General features: G+C 38.8%; 1 protein-coding gene across 1 annotated transcript in view; it reads right to left on the bottom strand.

The window, feature by feature from the left end:
* The window catches only part of LOC114645534 (atrial natriuretic peptide receptor 1-like), a 378,498-nt gene that overhangs the window by 217,155 nt on the left and 135,077 nt on the right, over positions 1-26,266 (bottom strand). The window contains 1 exon segment of the mRNA XM_051923089.1: positions 21,022-21,209. Within this exon segment, the coding sequence (XP_051779049.1) occupies positions 21,022-21,209 (188 nt within the window).

The following is a 26,266-nucleotide window of genomic DNA, read 5'->3' as shown; positions in this document are numbered from 1 at the left end:
GGACCCACAACACAGCCCTGTGGAGCTCCTATGTTGACATCCATCCATCCATCCATTTTCCAACCCACTGAATCCGAACACAGGGTCACGGGGGTCTGCTGGAGCCAATCCCAGCCAACACAGGGCACAAGGCAAGAACCAATCCCGGGCAGGGTGCCAACCCACCGCAGGACACACACAAACACACCCACACACACACACCAAGCATACACTAGGGCCAATTTAGAATCGCCAATCCACCTAACCAGCATGTCTTTGGACTGTGGGAGGAAACCGGCCTATGCTGACAGTGAAGGATAATGAGGTGTGGCCCCCTCACTCAAACCACATGGGGTCTGCCTGTCAAGAAGTCAAAAATCCAGCTTCACCATGAAGTACTCAGGCACAAGTCCCTAAGCTTGATGATGGATTATTTTGTTAAATGCAGAGCTATAGTCTATAAATAGCATTCCCACATAGTTCCCTCTCTTGCTGTCAAGAGTATCAACTGTATGAAGGCTCAGGGTGATGTTATCCTCTGGGGATCTACTGGAGCAATATGCGCACTGAAATGGATCAAGTTCTTTTAGTAGAGAAGAGCATACTGTATATTTTTTCTGACTAACCTCTAAAAGCACTTCATTGCTATAGGCATTAGTGTAACAGGACAAAAGACACTCAGGCAGGATGAATGTGATTTCTTAGGTACAAAGACAATTTCTAAAGCATGTTGGTATGATAGGCCCACCAATGATTGTACAAAGCTGCTTTGTAATCGTCCATATTCCCAGACACGCGCTCTAATTTATATGCTACAGTGCGAAGGTTCTGTGCTTCATGAATGATTTTTGTCCACCCAAATCTTCTGGTTTGGGTAAGTCCTGATGATTACTTTTGGTGTGATTTAATTTGTGAGAAATCTAATATAGCTCGTTACAGCTTCCATAAATACATTGATGTCCTCATCTGAAAATTTCCCAGTTATCAACTCTCAGAGCATTTTGGAGAATTCTCTGAATGGTCTGTCCAGTGTGCAACTTCACACATGACTGGAACTTCCTGTCTAATACTTTTGTTTTGTACCTGGGCATAAGAAAGATGGCGGAGTGGTCAGATATGCAAAACGTCTTTGTCTTATAGCCATCTTTAAATCGCATATGGGAATGGTCAAGTGTCCTGTCCCCTCTGGTAGAACGTGTAATGTGCTTATAAAAGTTTTGCATTACAATTTTTGAGACTAGCTTTGTTGAAATCATCAGCTACGATGAGGGCCACATCCAGGTTATCCTTCTGGTGGTGACTAAGTGTTTGATGCTTTCTGTTGAGTAGATGCACTCAGTTCTTCACAGTCAGGAGACAGGTGGGTGCCAGCACAACAAAGTTCTAATTGCAGATTACAGTCCATGAGTTGTTCCTAGAAAGTCACTTGATTTGCAAAGAACACAAACTCATATTTCATGAGGGTTGCTTATACAGTGTCGGCAAATGAAAAGAGTGCCAGCAAGTTGAATTGCCACCTTCATACCGCTAACACTCATGTTTTAAATTTCTGACTGTCAGATTTTAAACACATCATCTCTTGATCGACATCACCTCACCTGCTACATGTTTTCTGTTTGCATTTCCTTATTACAGCGTGGAAGAGAAGAACACACAATTAGAAGCACTCATGAGGCATAAAATGTTCTAATAAGGTGAACTGACAGACACTCAAATTATGAGATAATTATGCACCATTACATTAATGCAGTGTTAAACATCACTAAACATGAAAGTGTGGAGGATTGACCAGTGCAAATGATTTGTGACTGCAAGTCAGTAACATCCAGGAGTTTGTGCAAGCCAAATGCGCTGGGGAGGTGGGTTACAGGTTGAGATCTTCTGATTTAAACTCACCCTGAAATGATCCTATGGTGGACTATAATAGGCTACAGCCTGCCTCAGACTTAACAAGCTTGGAATTAACAGAAACTAGTGAATGCCTTAATGGCAGCAAGATGCTGGAGGTAAGTGATTGTGAATTAGAGATGGAAGGTGAGAGTATTGAGAAGTCAAGGACTGGCAGAAACTGTTTACATAAATCCCAGATTCTTGAAGCATAGGGCTCAGAGCAGACCCATGTTAAGGGCTTGATCAGAGTCCAAACTTTGTGAGGCAGACTAAAGGCTGCCATTGTGCCTTCATACATATGCCAATTTGAGGGATAAACATACAGTTAAGAAGATGTATGTGTAAATATTATAATTATCTAAAATTCAGTAGTATGAAGTTAAGATGAGAGGCAAAGCAAGAATCAAAATTTTATTTTACTCAGAGGAAAATGTAGGTGTAGGAAGCAGCATAAGGAGATGACAGAAAACGTAATCCCAAAGCAGGGCCAAGGCAATCTAAGCAAGGTATAACAGACATGAAATAAAAACATGCCAAAAAAGAAGAACTTCAGTTAAGGGAACAGAATAAAGCAGCCAGCTATCCAGCACCTTGAAACCCTCCAGAATTATATTTAGTTTTACAAAGTACAAATAGTTGCATGAAGGATCTAGATGTCTGGCAGATATAAATATGGAAGCAGTTTGTTGGTTGTTCTGAAAAAACCCTGAAGGTTTTCAAAAAGACACTGAGATGTTCCAATCATCTTTCTTCTTTTTTCAACTGCTCCTTTTAGGGGTCGCCATCTTTTACCATAATTTCCTGTCCTCTGCATCTTGCTCCGTTATATCCACCACCTTCATGTCCTCTTTCAACAAATCCATAAACCTTCTCTTAGGCCTTCTCATTTTCCTCTTACCTGGCAGCTTCATCCTTGTAATTCTGAAAAGTCTAGTCTCAGAAGAAGCATGTAAGCACTCTTATGTTCTTAAGAGAGTAGCTGCTTTAGGGCTGCTAATTTGAATACATACCAAGTATTATCATATAATATATTCATACATTTTCAAACCTTCTTAATCACTTGACTTATGTTAAAATGCAATAAAGCATTCTAAAACCCACATAATCAAGTTGAAGGCTGTTTGGGAGGCCAGAATCTATTCTGGCAGCACTGGGTGCATAGCAGGAACTAACACTGGATGGGGCACCGATCCATGGAGGGCCCACACATTCACACACCCATATACAACCAATTAAAGCCACTAATTAGGTGAAATTGCACATCATTGAGGATGTGATAGGAAAAGCAGAGTGGCAAAAGGAAACCCACATGGATATGAAGAGAACGTGCAAACAGCACAGAAATAAGAAATTAGCATTCACACTCAGGACAGTGGATCGCTGAAGCAGTAGCACAAATGATTGAACCACCATGACACATTATATTATACTAGCCGTGTAAGCCCGTGCTGTAAAAATCTCGGGCTCCTAGAAACCATGGATTCTGGAACTTCAATCAATCGCACCAGTTGTGCATTAGTGGCTAAGCGAGGTTCTCTTTCCTCAGTGGTTTCATTTTGCCGACTTGGTCACCTCTGTTGTCTATCAGCGGCTAAGCGAGTTTCTCTTTCTTCGGAAGTTTCATTTTGAAAATGTGCTCGCCTCATTTATGTATCAACGGCTAAGTGAGTTTCTCTTTTCTCAGCGGTTTCACTTTGGTGACAGAGTCGCTTTCTTTGAGCTTCAAACTGTAGGCTTGCACTTCATGGCTGGACAGACAGACACACACACACACTTCCACGCGTAGACGTTTATATCTAAGATTACTTTTTATTATATTTGGATTAGATTAGATTAGATTAGATTAGATTAGATTAGATTAGATTAGATTAGATTAGATTAGATTAGATTAGATTAGATTATCCATCCATCTGTCCATTTTCTAAAGCCATTTTATCCCGCACAGGGTTGTGGATTATATTATATTATATTATATTATATTATATTATATTATATTATATTATATTATATTATATTATATTATATTATATTATATTATATTATATATTAAGATAGAATATTATATGTTCATTCAATTCACAGTAGTGTTGAAGTAAGGAAGACAGAAGGTTTGAGATAAAGTACATTTACTCACTTATCATGGAGCTGGAGGGTGGCGATGTGTTGCATGGTGATTAGCACATGCAAGTAAGCATTTCTCTGCACTCTGACAATAATGAGCCTACAGTATGTATCTATGGATTACTGTCCTGGCTGTGTGAACTTTACATGACTTCATTTTTGTCTGGCCTTGGACAAACTTCTTGTTAAGCAGAATGGTTTGGTGAGAGTGACCACCAAGAGTTGTCTTATACTGGTTCTCCAGGTCCAGATACTGAAATTGAATTGAAATTGAATGGATCAGATATTATTGTACTCTCCAAATGTGAACAGGACGACAATCCATAGCACAGCACACTCATATACAAGCCCACACTCATTCTTTATAGGTCAATTCACAATCATCAATGAATCATAGATCTTTTGGACTCAGGAGGAAAACTGGCATATTTGGGAAAACCCATGTTGGCATAGATAAAATGTAGAAAACACTCCCGACAGTTACCAGTCCATGATTTAATCCCAGTCTTTTGGTACTAGAAGGCATCAGCAGTAATCACTCACTCACTCACCCATAATGATTGAAATTAGGGTAGCATGGCAGTGTAGTTATTAATGCTGATGGCTCACCTATCCAGAACCCTGTGTCCAATCCAACATCTGCTCCTGTATTTATCAAGCGTCTCAGAGTAGAAAAATAGTCCTAATTGGCTCAAATATTTCAGAGTAATGTAAATTTGTCAACAAAAATATCACACAGGTATGCTGAGCTCTGCAATCCACATTATACTTTACAAGCCCGGAAAGGTTCAAGAAGGGAAGCAAAAACTCCAAGGGCATTAGAAGAAAGAGATAAGAGGGGATCATGGAGAGAGGCATGGTACTTGACACAGAACGTTGATCAGGAACAGTGGAAGTGTGAACATGACTTCAGAGATGGCACAAGAATAGTGTGGCTGCTTTCAGTAACTATTATTTTACAAGGCATGTTCAATGGCCATAACAGCAGGAGGCTGATTCTTCTGAAAGTACAGCTGTGGATATTTCATTGTTAAATAAATGTGCCCATTATCAGGGTTTACACTCATTCGGTGTGTGTCTCAGTATATTTGTCTTTAAGCTCATTACAGAATTATTCTTGATGTTCTTTCAAAGCAGTAACAATTACGTGCAACTTAGCACAATATACTATCTTATGTTTTCATTCTTCATCTTCTTTATTTCTTCTTCTCCTGTTACTTAAATATTAGTCAGTCAGTCATTGTCCAACCCGCTATATCCTAACACAGGGTCAAGGGGGTCTGCTGGAGCCAATCCCAGCCAGCACAGGACGCAAGGCAGAAACAAACCCCGGGCAAGGTGCCAGCCCACCGCAGTACTTAAATATCCATCTATCCATCCATTATCCAACCTGCTATATCCTAACTACAGGGTCACGGGGGTCTGCTGGAGCCAATCCCAGCCAGTACAGGCAAGGCACCAGCCCACCACAGTACTTAAATATTATTATTATTATTATTATTATCTTTGTGGTGTAACTGTATCAGAAACCTATGAAACATCATCATGATTTCCAAGGAAACTACAAAACTACTTCATTAGTGCCATTTTGCAGTTTGGGGTGTCATAAAATAATAACGTCATTCATTCTCAAATGTGAACTCCTACTTCTAGCCAAGAGTAGGTGTAGGATGATTCATAAGTACTTCTCATGCACTACTCTAAGGTATGATAAATTCTTATTCTAGTCAGACTTTTAGTGTAGTTCCTAGGAGCAATTCTGACAGTTTTGATAAATATTTCCCACACTACCTTTGCACAGTTTACATGTTCTCCTCATGTGGAGGTTTCCACATTTCAAACATATATAGTATGCCAGGTTTTCAATTCTAAATTTGCTTGTATGAACGGACTCTGCAATTGCCCTTCCAGTGTCAGTTTCTGCCTTGATGCTGCCAGGATAGACTGACACAGTTATAAGGCCCTTTTATCTACACATCCACACAAGGCCAGTTAATCTAATAGACAGACACAGAAGGAACATGCAGAATTTGTACAGACAATGACTGGGCACAGGATTCAAACCCATAATGCAAAATTCCAGAAAGTACAGCCCCAAAAACCATCTACCATGGTGCCCCAGATTAGATTAGATTAGATTAGATTAGATTAGATTAGATTAGATTAGATTAGATTAGATATCCATCCTTGTAATTTGGTGCTAATTGAATCTATATATTGGGTTGTGGTTGCCTTTATCCTAATATGATAGCCCAGGGTACAAAGCAAGAACCAACCCTGGATGTGTGCCAATCTGTTGCTGTACACACCGGAGCTGCTAATTTATCTAACACATCTTTGAGATGGAGTCTGTAAAACTGACAATACAGGCGTGGGGACATTAGGATATAGGAAGAGTGTGAAAATTCCCAGGAAGAGTGCCCAGACTGGGGTTAAATCCAAGGACTCTGGAGCTGGAAGAAACCAATACTCTAAGTTTAGTTTAGTTGCTCTGAAGAAGTAGTCTATTGAGGAGTTCAGAGCAACACCAGAGAGACTTGTTTTAAACCCTTCTGTTATTCTTTATTTGGGTAATGCTACACCAGCAGCACAGTGAGGGTCCAGAGACTGCAGACAGTGTTCTCATTTCACATTAGATTGATTGCTTACTTCCATTGCTTGAAAACAACATGGAGTGTATTAACTAGAGGCCCAGCTCTCATTTATTGATTTTGCTTTTCTGTTCAACTCATTCTAGCTTTCCTGAAATCAAAATTGCCTGGATATTTTTAATCTGTTCTCCTGGGATTCCTCTAGATTTGAGCTTTTGTTGTTGTTTTAAACACTTAAAGATGTCTACAATGTTTACATCTTGAGATTGCCTCACTTCATTGACTTTCCAATTTGGAGTCTTTGAGCTTTCAGTACTCCGTAACCACTGGCAGCGCTTTGGTTAATGGCTTCCCGAAAATGAGCTGCCATGAAAAGCAAACATTACCCTCAAGGAGAAGAAAAATAACTTTTGTTTTCACAAATGCAGGCTAGACTTGGCGGGGGCCGTCTCTCTGTTGTAAGTGGGACATTTTTTCACAGGTGACCTGCTCTGTCACTCCCCCACCACCCTGGCTCAGTGACCACAAACATGACTGTTTCACCTCAGTACAAATTTCTGACTTGTTGAATTATATTCACAAGAGAAATTCATCATAAAATTACGAAATACAAAATGCTGGAAGCTACAAATGAAGAAAATCATTGGGATGTACAGCTGGTGCATAACTCTGGTTTTCCGAATGGGGTGTACACTTAAGGGAATGATAAATTAAATATGCCCAGAGATAGCACATTCTTTGTTTAGGTTGATGGCCATCCAGGGGACTATCATTGATCTTTGTCAAAATGTACCCCTGATGACCAAACACACCTATGAAAACAGTTGAAAAGTATTAGCTTTAAAAATATTTTAGGCTCAAACTATGGCAGGATTCCTCATTGTCAGTGCTGGAGGCAGACTCCTCTCGCATCAGGGTGATCAGGTCACTTAGCCACTCAGCAAAATAGGTCCACTTCTTAATTTTGCTACAGTGTTATTTCCCATTTCAAGATTTACTGATTGAGGATTTATCAAAAAATGACCACTACATGTTGGGACAAAACACAGAACTGTACCTGAGAGCTGCAGGACATCACTGTTTAGGAGAAACATATAGTGAGGTTGAAATGAAACAAAGCAGTGCAGATATTCCTTGAAGGGACTGCTTCCTGAACAAAGACAGATAAGTTACAGATGGAGACCCTTTTGATTTTAGACCCCATCCACACTACTATATTTTCATCTAAAAACACAGACATTAGTCTCTGTTGTTGCCTTGCATCCACACTACCCTGGCATTTTCAAACCCTGAAAACAGAGACTTTTGAAAACGCAGTACACCTCTAAAAGCACCAGCTCAGCGTTGTGCTGTGGATGGGTGAAAACTCAGATTTTTGAAAACTCAGACTCGAATTGTGCTCTGATATATAGCCCTTCCCTGATTGTATCCTGCTTATTACAACATCTCATACCCTGATTGGTCACCTTTGACAGAAGAAAAACATATTCCAACATAGTGCACATAGAAGAGTGGCTTTCCGTGGTGCTTGTTGTGTTGCTTACCTGTATGTACGTATCTAAATTGCATTTTGTATAGTTTGAAAGCTGCATTATGCATAAAAGGTGAATAATTTACAGGCCACAATAGTTTTAGGATAAATCCCATGGCCAGAGGCATTACTTTACTTTCAAGAATTTTTCCATCAATGCACGCATGCCCTGTATAGGTGAACATGTATTCATATGCATGTTTGATTGCTTTAGTGTTTACAGTGATACTTTCATAAACAATGAGAAATGTTAGAATGGGAGGAGATCATTATCATTTAAAATGAAAACATAGTGGTGTGGGCATAGCCTTAGTAGGATTCTGCATTGCTGAATTCTTCATGAAAGCAAGATTAAATGGGAATGGAGTTTTGTGATAGTGCACCCACATACTGTATATGACCACATCGAAGAAATTAGTAAAACTATTCCCTGTCCTTATAAATTCAATAGCAGTATATTCAGAGCTTCTGGCATGTGTACATCAAGTCTGACAGCTCCCAGCCAATCCAATAAGAGCAGAACTGAGAGTTTTCCTGCTTTGAAAACTCTCTGATCTGCACACATAATACAATGAGTAGATAGATAGATAGATAGATAGATAGATAGATAGATAGATAGATAGATAGATAGATAGATAGATAGATAGATAGATAGATAGATAGATAGATAGATAGATAGATAGATAGATAGATAGATAGATAGATAGATAGATAGATATTATGGTCTGAACTCACACTAGAATTACTAAAAAGGAAGCAAATTAAAAAGAAATAAAAACTTCAGACTTGACTGTCACAATCCCAGTGATGCATTATGCAGGTGTATTTCTGTTGGTATAAAGAAACCCCAGTAGCATTTCTTGACACGCTTCTGCTGAATAATTCTTTGGCTGAAAGTCCTCAGTGTTAGTGTGTCAGAGAGGGGATGTGCAGCACTGTTCATAGTAGCACTCAGTTTGTTTTAATTCTCTCTGTTGCTACTGCCTCCAGGGGGTCCACAGTGTATCCTATAACTGAGCCTGCCTTTTTAAAATAGCTTGTTGATCTGGTTGGGCTCCACTGAAGTGATGTTACCAGCCCAGCACATCACAGCACAGAAAATCACACTGGTCATTACAGAGATGTAGAAGATGTGAAGGATGTCACTACCCACCTTTAAGGAATAAAGTCTCCTAAGGAAGAAGAGCTTTTTTGCCCTTTCTTCTATAGTTCCTTAGCGTTACAAGGCAAGTCAGTCCAACCTGTCATTGATGTAGACACCAAGTACTTGTAGGAATGAACCACCTCTACATCTACTCCCTGAATGATGACTGGACAGTGGGGCTCTTTGGTGCAGCAAAAGTCAATAACCAGTTCCTTGGTTTTGCTGATGTTAAGATGCAGACAATTCTCTTTGCAACAAGAAAACAAGTTCTTCACCTGACTCCTATACTCTGTCTCATCCCTCTTATTGATATGCCTCATAAGTGCAGAATCATCTGAGAATTTCTACAAGTGACATGACCTGGTGTTTTATTTATACAGGTGTACAGAGTGAAGAGAAAAAGAGACAAGACTGTTCCTTATAGCGTTCCAGTGGTTCTTTGAGTCTCACAAACTGCCATCTGTCTGACAAATAGTCCATTATCCAGGACACCATATTCTCATCCATCTGCAATTTTCTGAGTTTACCCCTTAACAGGGATGGCCAAATAGTAGTGCATGCACTGGAGAAATCAAAACACAAAATCCTCACAGTGCTGTATTTTTGTGATATTATTATTCTTTTTGTTTTTTTTCATATCACCTTTCAATAGTGGACAACACAAAGACCCTTATCGTGTGTAGTGCTATGCTACAAATGCTAGCATTGACAAATAGATATGATGATTGAACTGGCAGCTATGGGGATGAAGCATTGTGCAATGCCTTAGCTAATATGCCGCATTGTCTGCCTATTCTCCAATGCTTCCCAAAAAGCTTTCTACACTCAATTCTTTACAATCCATCCTAGCCTTTGGATAACCCTTGCTAAGTTAGGTCATGTCTTGGCTAGTGTCAGACACTCAAAGAATAAAGCTTGGCAAGGGGACAAAGGCTTCTGAGCAAACATTACCAGGCTGAACATTTAATTTGGCTTAAACATTGCATTAAGAAATGGAACCTTCTGCAGCTAAAAGGATGACAGTTTTGATCTAAATGAAGTAAAGGAGACAATGAGCAAGTCCCAACCGTTTGTTTTAACAGCTCACCAAAAGGTATTTCTTTAAAGGTCCCAAGTAGACCTACTATGTCTGCACCTTTGGTTTCTGAGTATGTTTTTTCTGTAGCAGACACAGTAGAAATTCTTGCTCATGTAGGTACAGTGATTCAGTATGTTTCTCTTAGATAGTGCCAGAGGGATCTAGTCAAGCCTTTTATGAGTAAACATTCATTTCATTTTGTTGATTCTAATCTGTGGATGTAAATGCTTAGGCCTGCCCACAAAGCTCAGTGAGTAGTGACCTTTTCTATCTTGCTTTTCTTGTTATTTAGTGATAACTCCATTTATCCATTCATCCATTTCCTAACCTGCTTACTGTATATAGTTCAGGGTTACAAGAAACAAATGCCTATCCCAGCAGCCCTGCACACAAAGTGGGAACCAACACAGGATGGGATGCCTGTCCATTATATAGTATGCTCGCTCAAACACCTACACTCACTCGTAGTTCTCCAGTTTTGAATCAACAGATAATCTAATATGCATGTCCTTTGGGATGTGGGAAGAAATGAGAACCCAGAGAAAAACCCACAGAGATATAACGAGAACATACAAACTTCACAGAGACTGGGACCAGACACAAAATCAGAACATAGTTTCCTATTCCTGAGTTGTGTGGCAGCAGACAAAGTTGTTCCCATGGAATTTATAATATATTGAATGATCTTGTCCATTTCTTTTTTTTAGTACAACATTGTGCGCAACCATGGACAATAAATAATTCAAAGTCTGACTCATTTATAGATAGATAGATAGATAGATAGATAGATAGATAGATAGATAGATAGATAGATAGATAGATAGATAGATAGATAGATAGATAGATAGATGCCCAGTAGTGCTGGGCGGTATGACCAAAATTCTATATCACGGTATTTTTCAAAATTATACCGGTTTCACGGTATTCGACGGTATTTTTTTCCTATGCATGAGTGGATGTTAACCACATTTTCCACTGTAATTACTGCAGTAGACTGGCTAAGAATAACCTATTCCACAGTCATGAGAATTGTACATCATACAAAAAAACATTTTAATGTGCACACAAGTATTAATACAGGTTTGCATGGCCCCATAAAGTGATAGTTTTCAAGGGAGTGGCACTAATGAAGAGAAGGAATCACATTGCATGACAGTTGCAGTCAAAATATAAAACCTTTTTATTGAACAAATTTTGCAAACAACTTAAAACTATAATTTTGACAACCTATTTTTAACCATCCAAAGAGGCATTTAGACTTAGTAAAATATCCAGAGGTGCTTGTCAAAAGTTGTATAGCACTGAACATGTCTTAGAAAAGGAATAAATAGTAAATATTTTTTGTAAATCAACTACACTTTGTTAATGTTAACAATCACTGTCCACTGACACGTTAGCTATATGGATTGCAATGCCATTGGTTATCTCGATCCACGGTTGCTTTTTTGTCAGAGGCAGTACCTCTAGCAACCGTGTCTACAAGTGACGTCTGACTCGAGTGTCCTCTAGCTTTATCAGTTTTACCTGAGGACATGGAGGGTGCCAATCTTAGTTCTATACATTCATGGTACTCCAAAGCACGTTTCTGGCTAAGGTGGTGCAGCAAAATGCTTGTGTTGCTGCCTCCAGGGACAACTTTTCAAACCAAAGTATCTCCAGGCAACAGACACGGCCCCCTTTTTTCGGCAAAAGTTCTTCTGTGTCATCATGTTCAACTTTATCATCTGCTACTGCTTCAGTTTCGGAATGTTCTCTATCCATTTTCACCGCTCAATAGCTCCACTAACATATGTACTCCGTTGCATGCGTGTTTAGCGGTGTAGCAATGAAAAAGGCCACCCCTTAAACAGTTTCCCGCTGTGCCATGTTCCGAACGTTCTTTAGGCTATTTAAACCAGTGTTGTGGTATAAGAAAAATCTATATCATAACAAAAATAAAAAACAGTTTTCGGTATGAACCAGTATACCTTCCCAGCATTAATCCCCAGCATTAAATTTTTGCCTAATCTTTTGTATTTTCAGAGTTAAACATCCATTAAGGCATAAATGTATATATTTTTGTACCTACTTAAGACAGCTTCTAGTAGTAACAATTATTGACAATGACTCTTATTGCTCTTTCTTATAGCTCTTGTACTGATGACAGGTATCAAAGAATAAAAATGCAACAAGAAAATGCAGTGCAAATGATATGAAGAGTCCACTTAATGGTGCTGGTTTCTATTAGTTGCGCAGATATTACATTTAATCACTTTGAATCTCCTTCATTGGCATTGCTATCATTTTATTTGTGTCACAAAGTGATAAAAAGTGAGTAAGGTTAGGTGAAGGTTTAAATTTATGACTAGTATTGTATATTGTATATTTAACTTAATGCCAATCAAGCTTGACTTTAGTTTTTTAAACTTAGTAGCCTGAATCACATCCCCCATAATGATACACAACCTGATGACAGCTTTGTAGTAAACATAAAAGTGTTGCTGCGAAAAGTCAGTTCCAATTCCAGTCAATTATAGCGAGAACAATATCCATCCATCCATTTTCCAACCCGCTGAATCCGAACACAGGGTCACGGGGGTCTGCTGGAGCCAATCCCAGCCAACACAGGGCACAAGGCAGGAACCAATCCCGGGCAGGGTGCCAACCCACCACAGGATACACACAAACACACCAAGCACACACTAGGGTCAATTTAGAATCACCAATCCACCTAATCAGCATGTCTTTGGACTGTGGGAGGAAACCGGAGCTCCCGGAGGAAACCCACGCAGACACGGGGTGAACATGCAAACTCCACGCAGAGAGGACCTGGGAAGCGAACCCAGGTCCTCAGGTCTCCCAACTGCGAGGCAGCAGCGCTACCCACTGCGCCACCGTGCCGTCCGAGAACAATATGAATTTGACAATACAAATATGGAAGTGAGGGACTTTGTAGTGAGGTTTTCTGATATTGACAAAAAAGTGTCCTCACTATTCACACTACATTTCAAAATGCTTTCCCAAGACCGCAAAAACACTTTCTCAGATAAAGAACCACAATGGATAAAAGAATGGATCGATGAATTGTCGACATGTATTCTGTCATTACTGGTTGTAAAAAACTGAATAGATTTTTCATTATTAAACTTTCATGCAAGTAACTTTTAAAAATAGGTAGGTATCTGAAACACAAGCAAGGCCATCATGAACTACATCTGCAGTAAATTAGTCCAAGATGGTTGATTCAGTTCCATGTCTTGACATAAACAGATCAAGAACCTGCATCAGACCACTACAGGTGCTTTCATATTAAAAAAGAAAACAATCTGAAAAAATTGTCATTCTGGATACAGGCTTACATGAAAGCATGAAAAGAGGGGGTTGAGCAGTGCCTGTCTCAAGGTAGCTCCACAGGTCCATTAATATCTTCCAATGTCAATTTTTAATCTGATGTTACAGGAAAGATTTTTTATTTGCAAAAGGTTATTTTTAAAACATGCAATGTGCTATTTGGACAGGTGACACTCATTTATATGTCTAATAGGATATTTAAAGAGAAATTCAACTGTTCATTGTAATCAAAAGCTTGCTCTCTGTTGGACCAGGTTAACAAGAGCACCTGTGATCTTTGCAGTTCAAATCACCACAGCCTACTTTGAGCACCGCCATCATGATCCAGACCCTGGCTTACAACTGTCTGCATCTGACTAATCCAAATAACTCAATTTTTTATGTATATATATATATATATATATATATATCTATACTAATTAATAAAAGGCAAAGCCCTCACTGACTCACTGACTGACTGACTGACTGACTGACTCATCACTAATTCTGCAACTTCCCATGTAGGTGGAAGGCTGAAATTTGGCAGGCTGATTCCTTACAGCTTACTTACAAAAGTTAGGCAGGTTTCATTTCGAAATTCAACGCGTAATGGTCATAACTGGAACCTCTTTTTTCACAATATACTGTAATGGACGGCAGCTCGATGGCCGTGAGAGGAGGAGTTGAGTGTCACGTCATCACGCCTCCCACGTAATCACGTGAAAAGACTGTGAACGCAGTAGGGAGAAATGAAGGAGGAGCCGCAAACAGCGAAGAACAAAAAAATCATTAAACAATTGAGAAGGGAGCGAAACAATAAGAAGCAAGCGAGTAAAGCATACAAGCATCTTCATAAGGGAAACAAAGCACGGTGTAAAACGTAAGTTTAAATTAAGTTTCTAGAAACGCTCCCGCTGCGGATTGCAATAACATATTCGCGAGATAAAAGAACGCAGTAGGGAGAAATGAAGGATGAGCCGCAAACAGCGAAGAACAAAAAATTCATTAAACAATTGAGAAGGGATCGAAACAATAAGAAGCGAGCGAGTGAAGCATACAAGCATCTTCATAAGGGAAAAAAGCACGGTGTAAAACGTAAGTTTAAATTAAGTTTATAGAAACGCTCCCGCTGCGGATTGCAATAACATATTCGCGACATAAAAGTTTAATGAGAAGGCACGAGGTATAAACGAACCACACGCCGTAGCGCAATGTTAGGGGCTTCACCTCTGGCGCTGACGTTCGAGACTCGATTCCTGAGAGCGGATGCAGTGAGTGTGTACGCCTGATGAGTCCAGAATTAGAGAGAAACACGTGTAGCATACTCTTTGCATTATTTGAAAGTAAACTATTAAAACCATTCTATGATCTGCTTCTCGCAACTGAAAGACGGCACATGGCGGATGTTAGCCGACTTGCTGACTGCAACATTAGGGGCTTCAACTCTGGCGCCGCAAACAGCGAAGAACAAAAAATTCATTAAACAATTGAGAAGGGAGCGAAACAATAAGAAGCGAGCGAGTGAAGCATACATGCATCTTCATAAGGGAAACAAAGCACGGTGTAAAACGTAAGTTTAAATTAAGTTTATAGAAATGCTTCTGGGAACAGAAAGAGGGCATGTGGCGGACGTAAGGTGACTTGCTGACAAACCACAAGCGTGACCTGGCAGGTAACCACCCATACAATCAGATTGTGATTCAGAAAACGAATGCCATGAATGTAATTACCACGCTCTACATACTGTCAAATAAACAAAACACACGCCGTAGCACGACAGCTGTGAAAAGGGAGCTTCACAAAAAAACAGATCCTTAACAAATTGTTATTGCTATATTTTCGATCCGTTTAAAAAGGTTTTCTTTTCTTCTTAATAAAAAATTAAAAGCAGTACTTCGCCACAACGAAGCGCGAGAATTTGGCTATATATATCTGCTTCTCACAATTAAAAGAGGGCACGTAGCGGATGTTACAATCAGATTGTGATTCAGACTAGGAATGCAATGAATGTAATTACCCCGATCTACATACAAGGCGAAAGTCTTGCAACATTCAAAGATGATGGTTTGGGATAAGTACACCATGGAACATAAAAGAGCTTATGAATCCTTGAACCGAAAAAAGCAAGATCTCAGAGATCGTAAAAAAAAAAAGGAGGTAATGTCGTTTTACTCGCTGTAGATTTTAGTCAAACGTTACCAGTTATTCCACGAGGGAGACCAGCAGATGAACTCAACGCGTGTTTAAAATCCATGCTTCTCCCACGGTCGGTTATATGTCGCGTGTTCTCGGGTAGGTACACCAAAAAATGTATACATTTAAACATGTAATGGGCAAAGAAAAAATGAGGTATACCTGAAGGCACTGCAGTAGTACTCAATGTAACTTTACTTCTTAAATGTTAATGTTTTACTGTTTAATAATTTATACGCTTCTTATATGTTGTTCAAATTTTTTTATCAAAATACCAGTGACAGCGCAATGCACGATAACATGGAGTGAATACACCATACGCATCCGCCCACGGCCGCCTGGTGTGCGCAGATAGGAGTTGATTCTACAATAAAATAAAATAAAGATAAAAAGAGTAATACAATCATCACCCATAAAGCGGATAGCAGACGTGACGTACTATATGTCTACCAGATTTCAAGTCAATAGGTGAAACGGTTTGCGAGCTACAGGTGATTTAAAATCCTGGACAGACAAACGAATAGCCACGGTAGCAAATTATAGAAGAAGATTTTACTGTTTAATAATTTATATTTATATGAAATGTGCTTCTTATATATTACTTCATATTCTCATATGATAATGATGTTAATGTTGTTTATATTGATTTCTATGTTATTGTAAGTGCATGTATGTGTGTATATGTATGTATGTATGTATAAATATATGTGTATATGTATATATAATATATGTATATATATATATGATATATCTGTATATGTGTGTATATATATATATATATAATATATGTGTATATGTGTGTGTGTGTGTGTATATATATATATATATATATATATATATATATATATATATATATATATATATATATAATATATGTGTGTGTGTGTGTGTGTGTGTGTGTATGTATATATATATATATATATATATATAATATATGTGTATATGTATATATATATGACAGCAACACTCATAACAATGACAACACAATTACATTGACAATCATGTTACGTTATTTTTAAAATGTTTCCTTTACTTTTTCATAACCTCTTTAACACACTACTTCTCCGCTTTGAAGCGCGGGTATTTTGCTAGTATATATATAAAATAAGACCCCCGTGACCCTGTGTTCAGATTCAGCGGATTGGAAAATGGATGGATGGATGGATATATATAAAATATATATTTAGCCTTGTAAGGGGACATGTTGTGAGGTTTTCTGATTTTGATCTACAGTATTACACTCTGCCTCAAAATGCGCTCCCAAGACCCCAATAACACTAACCCACAATATTAAATGGCATCAGATGAGGGTAAAAATACTCCAAGGCTAGATTCTTAACTAATATCTGAAATGGAATTTCTTCAATTGCGTATTTAATACTATGGATATTACTACTGTTTTATATAATAATAACAATTGTTATTATTTTGTAATATTTTTAACCTGAGTAATTTGCAAATTTAGATAAAATGTAGCAGTCATTTGTGTGGTGTTTTTATATATATTGGTATGTGTATATGTATATCGTGTCACACACATGCGCATGGGAGGCAGCTAAAGGGCTCAGAGGAAGGCAATTCCACACCGGGCCAGAGGGTAGCAGAGTACACTAATCCTTTCTCTTTTATCCCTGCAGACCAAACATGAGAAATTCTGCCTGAGCGCAATGACACAACTTCCGGTTCTGAGGCACAATGATCCCACTTCCGACTTACATTTCTGAACCCGATTACATCACTTCCGGCTCCGGACCCAATGACGTCATTCCCCCGACTGACTTTAAAAACTGCCTTATTCCTTCTGCCTATCAGTGCTGTGTTGGACTCTTGTCTGTAAAGATTCACTGCTCATATTTTTGCTTTTTCAGCCAAAACTTCAAGTATACGGGGAGGCTGCCCCAAACCTTTAAGGGTTGTCAAGGTGTGTTTTTTTTGCAATAGATATACTGTTGATATAGATATACTGTAGATATAGAAAAATTCCCTTATGTTGCATATAATTCTCAGTAACCTTAGCAGTGGAGAGTGAACTAGCACAAATAATTGATTTTAAAGAAATTGTTTCTAAGTTCACAAGATGAAATCAAGAAAAAAGCAGTTCAAAATTTCAATGACTTGTATTTTTATTATTGCAAAAAAAAATTTAATATTTACTTTTTAAAACTGGTATTCTATTTGTAAAAGAAAACTACCATCAAGTGAATAACCTATTTATTAATATGGTATATTGTTATATTTATATATAACTAGCCGTTCCCAGAGGCTCCAGCCGTGTATTAGTGAAACAAGACAGTGAGGAGGGCCCTGCCCAGCCCCCTACCCCTGACGTCACTCTTCCCCCTCCCCTCAGCCTGCAGCCTCTGTCTCAGATTAGCGAGAATATATTGCTCCTGCAAGATAACTATGATTCTTAGCGTGATGAGAGAAGAACCAGAATGTTCAAGCAAATTCTTGAAAAAAGCCTGATCTAAATCCATTAAGTAGTTCTTTCTTTCGATACCTAACTGAAGGTAAGGTACACCCCGAGGAGGATGAGGATGAGGAGAATGTGCAGACTACTTACAGGCAACAATCAAGGCCAAAAAACTGACTTTTGCACTCTGAATACAACAGAAAAACAGCACCAGGCAGTTTATGATGGTGGTGTAATGTTACGAGATTTCACTCCAAAGAGAATAAACCCCACCAAAGGTCAACTTGGTAGAACCTATTCTGGATTTCTTAATTGAAAAAGAAGCATACCAGCCATCACACAACTATCCCAACCTGCATGGCATTGATTTTTTGTCATTAGGTCAACAATGTAGTATCTTGTGGCACTCCATCAGACTCTGATCTGTCTCCCATCACTCCTAAAGAGAACAAAACCAAACGTCATTCAAGCATGTCAGAAACCTGACTTTAGAAGTGTACCTGTGTGCCAAATTTCAAGCCTGTGGGTTGGAAAACAATGCATAAAAACAAATAGTACTTATAATATAACCTGCCTTGTGCCCTGTGTTGGCTGGGATTGGCTCCAGCAGATCCCTGCGACCCTGTAGTTAGGATATAGCGGGTTGTATAATGGATGGATGGATAATATAATACAATATAATATACAGTTAATCTGTGTATTTTTAAATGTGCTTAATCCAACTTAGGATAGTGATGAGTCTAGCGGCACTGGGAGATGCACTGCAGAAACAAAACCTTGGTGGGGCACCAGCCCATCTCACACATTCACACTGGGCTGGTTTAAAACAACAGTTAATCTAAAATGTATTTGGGGTGAGGGAAGAGGGTAGAGTCCCTAAAGAAGAGTCCATATTGACATGAAGAAAACAAGCAAAGTGCTCAAAGACAACAACCAGGTCAGGAAGCAAACCTAGACTCTTGGTATTAACCACAGGGCCACCTTACCATCTGCAACTCAGTTTTTATTTTTGAAAATCTTTTAAATTTTAAATAGAATTGATTTTTTCCTCTGTTAACTTCTAGTCTGCTACCCAGAACCAAAACAACATGTTACCTGGCCATGGCTTTTATTATTCAAACCATTTGTTAGCCGTAGCATCCTTGTCATGGACCAGCCAACCCACACAATTAGAAATTTTGAATTCATGTCATTATGTATGTCTATTTAGATTATTGTTAGTATTTGATGCCTGTAATCCTGACTGATTTTTTCAAAAGTTCAATTATTTTTAAAGACATTTTCACTTAAGAGCTTGGCATGCAATAATACATTAGTAAAACAGCCAACATAAGTACAAAAAATTAACAAAAAAAGTAAAAATACTAATACAAGCAAATCTCATGTCTGTAGCATTCTGAATTTTTGTATTAACCTATGGTTGTGCTTTATGTTGTAAGTTCTTGGAATTGAATTCCCTTATAATATTGTGCATGGGGCATACTTACTTGTAGTGTTCTCTAAGGAGTGTACGCATCTTTTCCCATGATTTGTTGTTAACTTTTGGTATAACATGTTAACAGCCCCTTCAAAAATAAGCTTGCCATGGGAACTACAGTTTAATGGTTTAAGTAAGTTCCCTTACTCTCTTTCACATCTATTCATTCAGCTTTGATTTTCATGTAGCTGAATATGAAGACTTCTGACAGACAAGGAGATTCATCAATGTTGTGCCTACGTTTTTCCTTTACAAGGAGTCAGAAATGACTGTGACAGCATAGTGCATAAGGCCGCATGCACCCCTAGATGGAACACCAGTCTGTAGCAGAGCACCCAGATTAGACTATTTTTTGGTTGCCACAACATACAGATCAAGGCAAAGAATCCAAAAACATCTTTGCAAAGGACATGATAAGTGCACACAGACTGTGACTGGCCCTGAAGTCTCTGGAACTGAGAGGTAACACCATTGACTGCACCCTAATGCCCTAACTACTGTAAATTTAAGATTTAATTATTTAAAATTCTGAGAAGTTGCCATTTAATAAATTAATCTCCTTACCAAGTAGCATCCTGCACAAGATGTAGTTTTGATGGGCAGACCCAGGAGTTAATGTAATGCATCAGGCATCTACTCTTTCTAACACATATGAGGTATCGGAGTGTGGTTAACTGTTGGGACATCTCACCTGTTTGGATGACCTCCAAATCTGAACTTTTAGCAGCTTGATCGAATCTTCCAATATTAGGTATATAAAGGTGAATTTGAAGGCAGGAGATTGTTTCAAAGACATTAAGGATCAATCTTTTGTGCAGTCTTTTGCCACAATTTGGTTTGTAAGCAGTGTTGATGACTACCTTGACACTTTACATAATATATAGAATACATAATGAATGCATTTGCAAATTCATTGTGGCGAGGCTGTGTAGAGCGAGCCACTTTTCAATTTGTTATTCACATTTTAGAATGTCCTACTGTCACAAGCATCATTCAATCCACTTGAACTGCCTGTTGAAATCAATGCTTCTGGACTGAGAGTCTACATTATTGACCACATGACCACACTCACTAATGCTATTTTGTTCACAAAATACTGCAGCATTCAGCCACCTGCTTCATAGAGTCACAGTTCTATGCAGCTTTCTTGTTTGATGATCTCTTTCTGCGTGACTGATGTATAAAGAACTTATTATTACAGGCTCACTGTCTCATCAGCTAACATTTTGTGACTTTTATATTTGTTTCTTAAAGGAAACAATGTTTTTTTTTTCTGTAAAGTATAAAAGGATCACCTTGTAGGCTTCCTTGGCAAGAGCGTCGTCGGCATCTCCTCGAAACCAGGGCTTGCGCTGATCGGATTGCAGGCTAGATCCGAATACGTCAAGGTAGAAGAACACATAGTCCCCTAGAGATAAGCCTGTTTTCAGCACAAGGATCATCAGCTTCCGAAAAGTGTCCTGTGAGCAGCAGACGTATACAACTGGGGAGAGAAACAGGCATGGCAGAAAATTAGTGACAGAGTCCATCTAAAGACTGATAAAGCTATAAAAAAGAATATGTAGCAATTAGTCTTTATTTTATATAATGCCATTCAGACTACAATGGGCTTATCAAAGACAACAGGATTAAAGTACAGTATCAGTTTTAGAATGTATTGAGTGCAATAAAAACACCACAACTACACAAAATGCAGACAGCAGGAAATGTCTGAAAGTGTCGCCTGATGATAAGGCCAGGAAGTAACCAGGAAAGGACAGAAGTATCGGATTTTGGTCCATAATCTGCGTAAATTCAGACATTTAGGAAATATATATCAGCTTCTTTTCACCGGTACATGCTGTATGTATTATGATAAATTATTTTACTGAAAATGCATTGCAAAATGGGTCATAACCGCAGGACCTCTGGTCACCAAAGCACAAAATGTTCTTTCTATGATAAAAAATAGACACAGACTGTCTGTAAATTAAGGAGCAGCACCAGTTAGCAAAATGAAGACTAATAAATCTTGATCAGAGAAGACGGCCGGATAGCTTTTGAGGTTTATGGAGCTGGTTAATTAAAACATTCTGACACGCTTGCACATTCTATTCCTCTGTTCCAGGGCTGGGACTGAATGCTTCATGGGATAAGAAGAAAACAAAAGGCAATGGATTAATAAGGAACAGGCTAACTACAGTTTAACACAGAATTATTAATTATACTGTGATAAAAATATCAATAGGTAGTATAACATTTAATTTACGTGCTATAATGATGTGCATCTAGCATCTGAGGTTCAAAGCCAGTGCCTGGCTGTGAGTTTGCATGGTCTCCCTGTTCCTGTATGGGTTTTCCTCCAATATTCCCCCAGTGTGGTGAGGGTAATTAGTGATTCCAAATTGGCCCAATGTGCATGTGTGCGTGAATGGACCCTATAATGCAATGGTGCCCCATCCAGAGTTGGTTCCAAAGAATAATCTCCAACCCCCATGAACCAGAATTAGATTAGTCTGGTTTGAGAGAGTCATGTTAATAACATACAGTAGATCTATCTTTTGGGAACTTATTACACTTTGCTATACAACAATTTAGGAATATCAACAATAGCTCGGACACTAATAAGTGAAATTACACTTTAGAACATTAGAAAACTTATCACAAGAATAGGCCATTCGGCCTAACCAGCTGAAAGAACATCCAGTCAAGATTTTAAGGTCTCTAAAGTCCTGCTCTCCACAACACTACTTTGTAATTTATTCCATGTGACTATGGTAGTTTGCTAAAATTACACTTAAAGTAATCAATTCACCCATTTACCAGACATACTTGACCCAGTTTTACAGTTGCAACACTGGGCACAAGGTCGGAACCAACTCTGGACAGGGCACCAGTCCATCCAAGAGCAAGGGCACACTTATACATATACCCACCCTCACTCAAATGCAGTTATTTTTGATATGCCAGTTGCATCCATTAATTTCTGAACCACTCAATCCAGTTTCAGGGCTTTAATGTGTTGGAGCCTAACCTGGCGAAGCAGTATGTACAATGGGACAGGGTACCAGAATGTCACAGGACAAATTAATTGTTTCATACTGTACCAATTCAGAGCCACCAATCAACCTAACCTCCATGTCTTTGGGATGTGGAGAAAAACCATCTGAGACACTGGAAGACAATGCATACTTTACATAGTGACTAAACCAAGACTTAAACTCAGCCTTACGGAGCTGTAAGACAGAGTACTGCACCACTATGCCACTCTACATCTATTAGTAAGGATAACAAATAAACAATGATAAAAGGTGATATTAACTCTGGCACATACAAATTCCATGGTGCTCTTAATTTTCACTACAAATGGACAAACGATTCATAACTAACTTTGTAACTCTGGCCCTTTACAGACATTAAAGATGCTTGACTTAGAATCTTAAAGAATAAACTCATAAACTAACATTTTCTTACTAAATTATTTTATCAGTTTCTTGGATGATTTTAAAAGATGGTACAACATAATGAGATCCAAAGGGTGGTATGACGTAGTGGATAATCTGCTGGACTGCAAATCACAAGGTTGCAAGTTCAGTTACCCCACTAACTCATAATTTAATCCTGAGCCATGGTGGCGGATAGTAAACCAAAGTTGACCAAAGTAGAAGCAAGTGATTTCTTAAACCCACTGCCAGTCCGATTACACTAATATGTTTAGAACTAGCTATGCTACCCCATTAAGATGGGTTGAAATCTAATTCATCAACATGGACATCATGTTTTTTACTTGATACATGGGTGACTTATTTGGTACACACCTGATCTCTTTCCCTCACAGCGGCCTTTTCCTCTTTGTAAAGAGCTGCCTGTTATCATTGTTTCCTCTTGGCATCGCTTGTTGAACTGACCACTCTTATAGTCAAAATGTTTTACTGAGAATAAGCATCTGTGGTTGCTAGTTTAGTCATGTCGGGGCTTTGGTTTCCAAATGTGTACTTCGATTTATTGTAATTTTTCAGTCACCCTAATGTCAAACAACAGGTAGGCCAATAAGACCAATATTCTTATTTTTATACCCTTATTTGGTCATTTTATTAACATTTTGCCTATTTTTTTATTTTTCTCCTAATCCTAGCAACCCAACAGACACACAGATGTACATTATTATACATAAAATGCATTTGCCTTTCCTGGAAGGCCAGTATTGAACTAGGCCTGCCCTCTCCTGCATTCTCCTTCTTGGTTTCCCATAGAAACAAAATATTTTTTTCCCCATTGCTCAACTTCATTTCTGTTTCTTTCTAATAAAAAATAAAGTCCCATTCTCTTGCTGTTTGCCCCTCTGTTTCTTTTGCCCTTTAGGCATGAAGAAGTGTTGAAAAATTGATGGGTCTGCTGCCATCCAATTTCCTCCTCCCTTTGGTCTCAGTCTGGTATATCTGTGCTAGGAGATATATTTAATGAGTCAGGGCTGGAAATGTTCCCCTCTCTTCAATCTAGGCATTATAGCCCTTTCACTTACTACGTTTTCTATTTGCTGCTGAGGTCTGTGCTTAGGACATTTACAGGCCCTCTCTTTTCCTCTTTTCCAGTATATCCCCTGTACTCATTGGCTTCATCCCTTTCTCCTCAATTCAAAGTGTCTGGCAACAACTTCTTCCTCTGCAAAGCTTGCCTCAAAACTTTCCTAATCTCGTCTAATTGAATAACAGTCATTTCCCCATCCTCTGCTTTGTGCTCGCAAACCATCCTTCTAAATAACAAAAATCGATCCTAATCCCAATCACCAGCACACATTTGTCCATACGCTGTACCCTTCCCCGCAGAGAAGTCATCTAGTGGGATAAGAACTAGATGCCCTATGTCAACTTTGCCCTGTTAAAGTTCCTGGCATCTTCCCCCCACCATTTTCTGAGAACATTTCCTGGCTGTATCTCTCTGCCGTTGTGCGGCTGAATCTCTCCACATTATTCTTATTCTTCCAGTTCTTTTGTCCCCTCAAATTCTCCTCCTGGGGCCTCATGTATAAACGGTGCGTACGCAAAGAAATGTTGCATACAAACATTTCCACGCTCAAATCGCAATGTATAAAACCTAAACTTGGCATAAAGCTACACACATTTCCACAGTACCTAATACCCTGGCGTACGCAATTTCTCCGCTCGGTTTTGCAGACTGGCGGCACCCAGCGTCAAAGCAGTGCTACTGTTCCTGTGTGGTTACCCTTTCTTTCTTAGACCCACATTCCTGACGCGGCTTTATAAATACACTGAAATTAACTGCATATTGTTTATTAGTGTAATGCATCTGATTGTAATTAACCTGCAGCAATATAATGGTCCAGGGAATAGCCATAGTATTCCAAATACCATAACTGCTTTAGCGTTGTTACTCTCACTGCATCTTGTTCTTCTTTCAGCTGCTCCTGTTAAGGGTTGCCACAGCGGATCATCTTTTTCCATATTACTCTCACTGCACCACTCGGAGTATTTATATCACTGTAACTGAGTGGGGAATCACAGCAGCAGCTGATCGGAAAGAGAATTATCGGTATACAGTTTCAATCACACACTACCTCAGCCACGGCAAAAACACATCAAAGCCTTTCCTGTATGGACCTCGCGTTTCAGAAACAGTTTCATCCCAAGAACTATAAACGCACTCAATCAAGTGCTCCTTGTAGAACTGCTTGTACTTATAAGTACAATTACCCCACTGTAAACTTGCACTACAGTTATAATATTGCACAACCTGCACCACTTCATAAAGTGCGCATGATGACGATATCATTTTTAAGATGAAATGCAGCAAAATATGTTGCTTATAGTATACAGATAAAACTTCATTTAAATAATCTGTATTGCTAATAATTAAACATGTGAGGACACGGTGCCAAAGCACTAGGTAGTTCACAGATAGCTCCTGCCTTGCGCTGTATTATTGCTGGTGCTGACGCGACACTGGAAGGATAGACGGATAGAATAATTAAACATGTACTACGAAGATAGAATCGGTGTTCTAAGCTTACAGATGGCTTAACGTCTATTACAGAGCTGATTGTGTGGCGACTGGGTATTTGGAGAAAGAAAAGTAAGGACAGGAATTGAAGGTTAGTACGTTTGAAAGAGACAGTACTTCTGTAATAAATTATTTCATCGAAGGTTGCGCATGGCGCAGCAAGCCTCTTGCGTGAGATATGAACAATCACTGCACCACCATGTTCCCATGTTTAATAACATGCTTTCATTCCTATCATCATGAAAAAGATATCACGTATACATCTCAGTATTTTAATTATTCAGAGAGCTGTAATATCACGAATGTAATGGATTCTGTGTCCTGTCGGATAAAGAGAAAGAACGGAAGCACGTAGTGATTCACACACATAGAGCACATAGAAGATCAAACACAGAACAAAGCATTTAATGTCCTACTTTAGTTACGATGGGATTTGAGAAACTAGTAAAATAAATGATTTTAAGATGAAGTTTATGATGTTCTACTTTAATGACAAAATAAACTACGTGATTAAAGTGGAAATTTCGAGATTAAAGTTGACAT

The sequence above is a fragment of the Erpetoichthys calabaricus genome, chromosome 2 (genome assembly GCF_900747795.2).
Source record: "Erpetoichthys calabaricus chromosome 2, fErpCal1.3, whole genome shotgun sequence".
Taxonomy (NCBI): domain Eukaryota; kingdom Metazoa; phylum Chordata; class Cladistia; order Polypteriformes; family Polypteridae; genus Erpetoichthys; species Erpetoichthys calabaricus.
The sequence above is the reverse complement of the archived record's forward strand: the minus strand, read 5'-3'. Positions and strand labels throughout refer to the sequence as shown.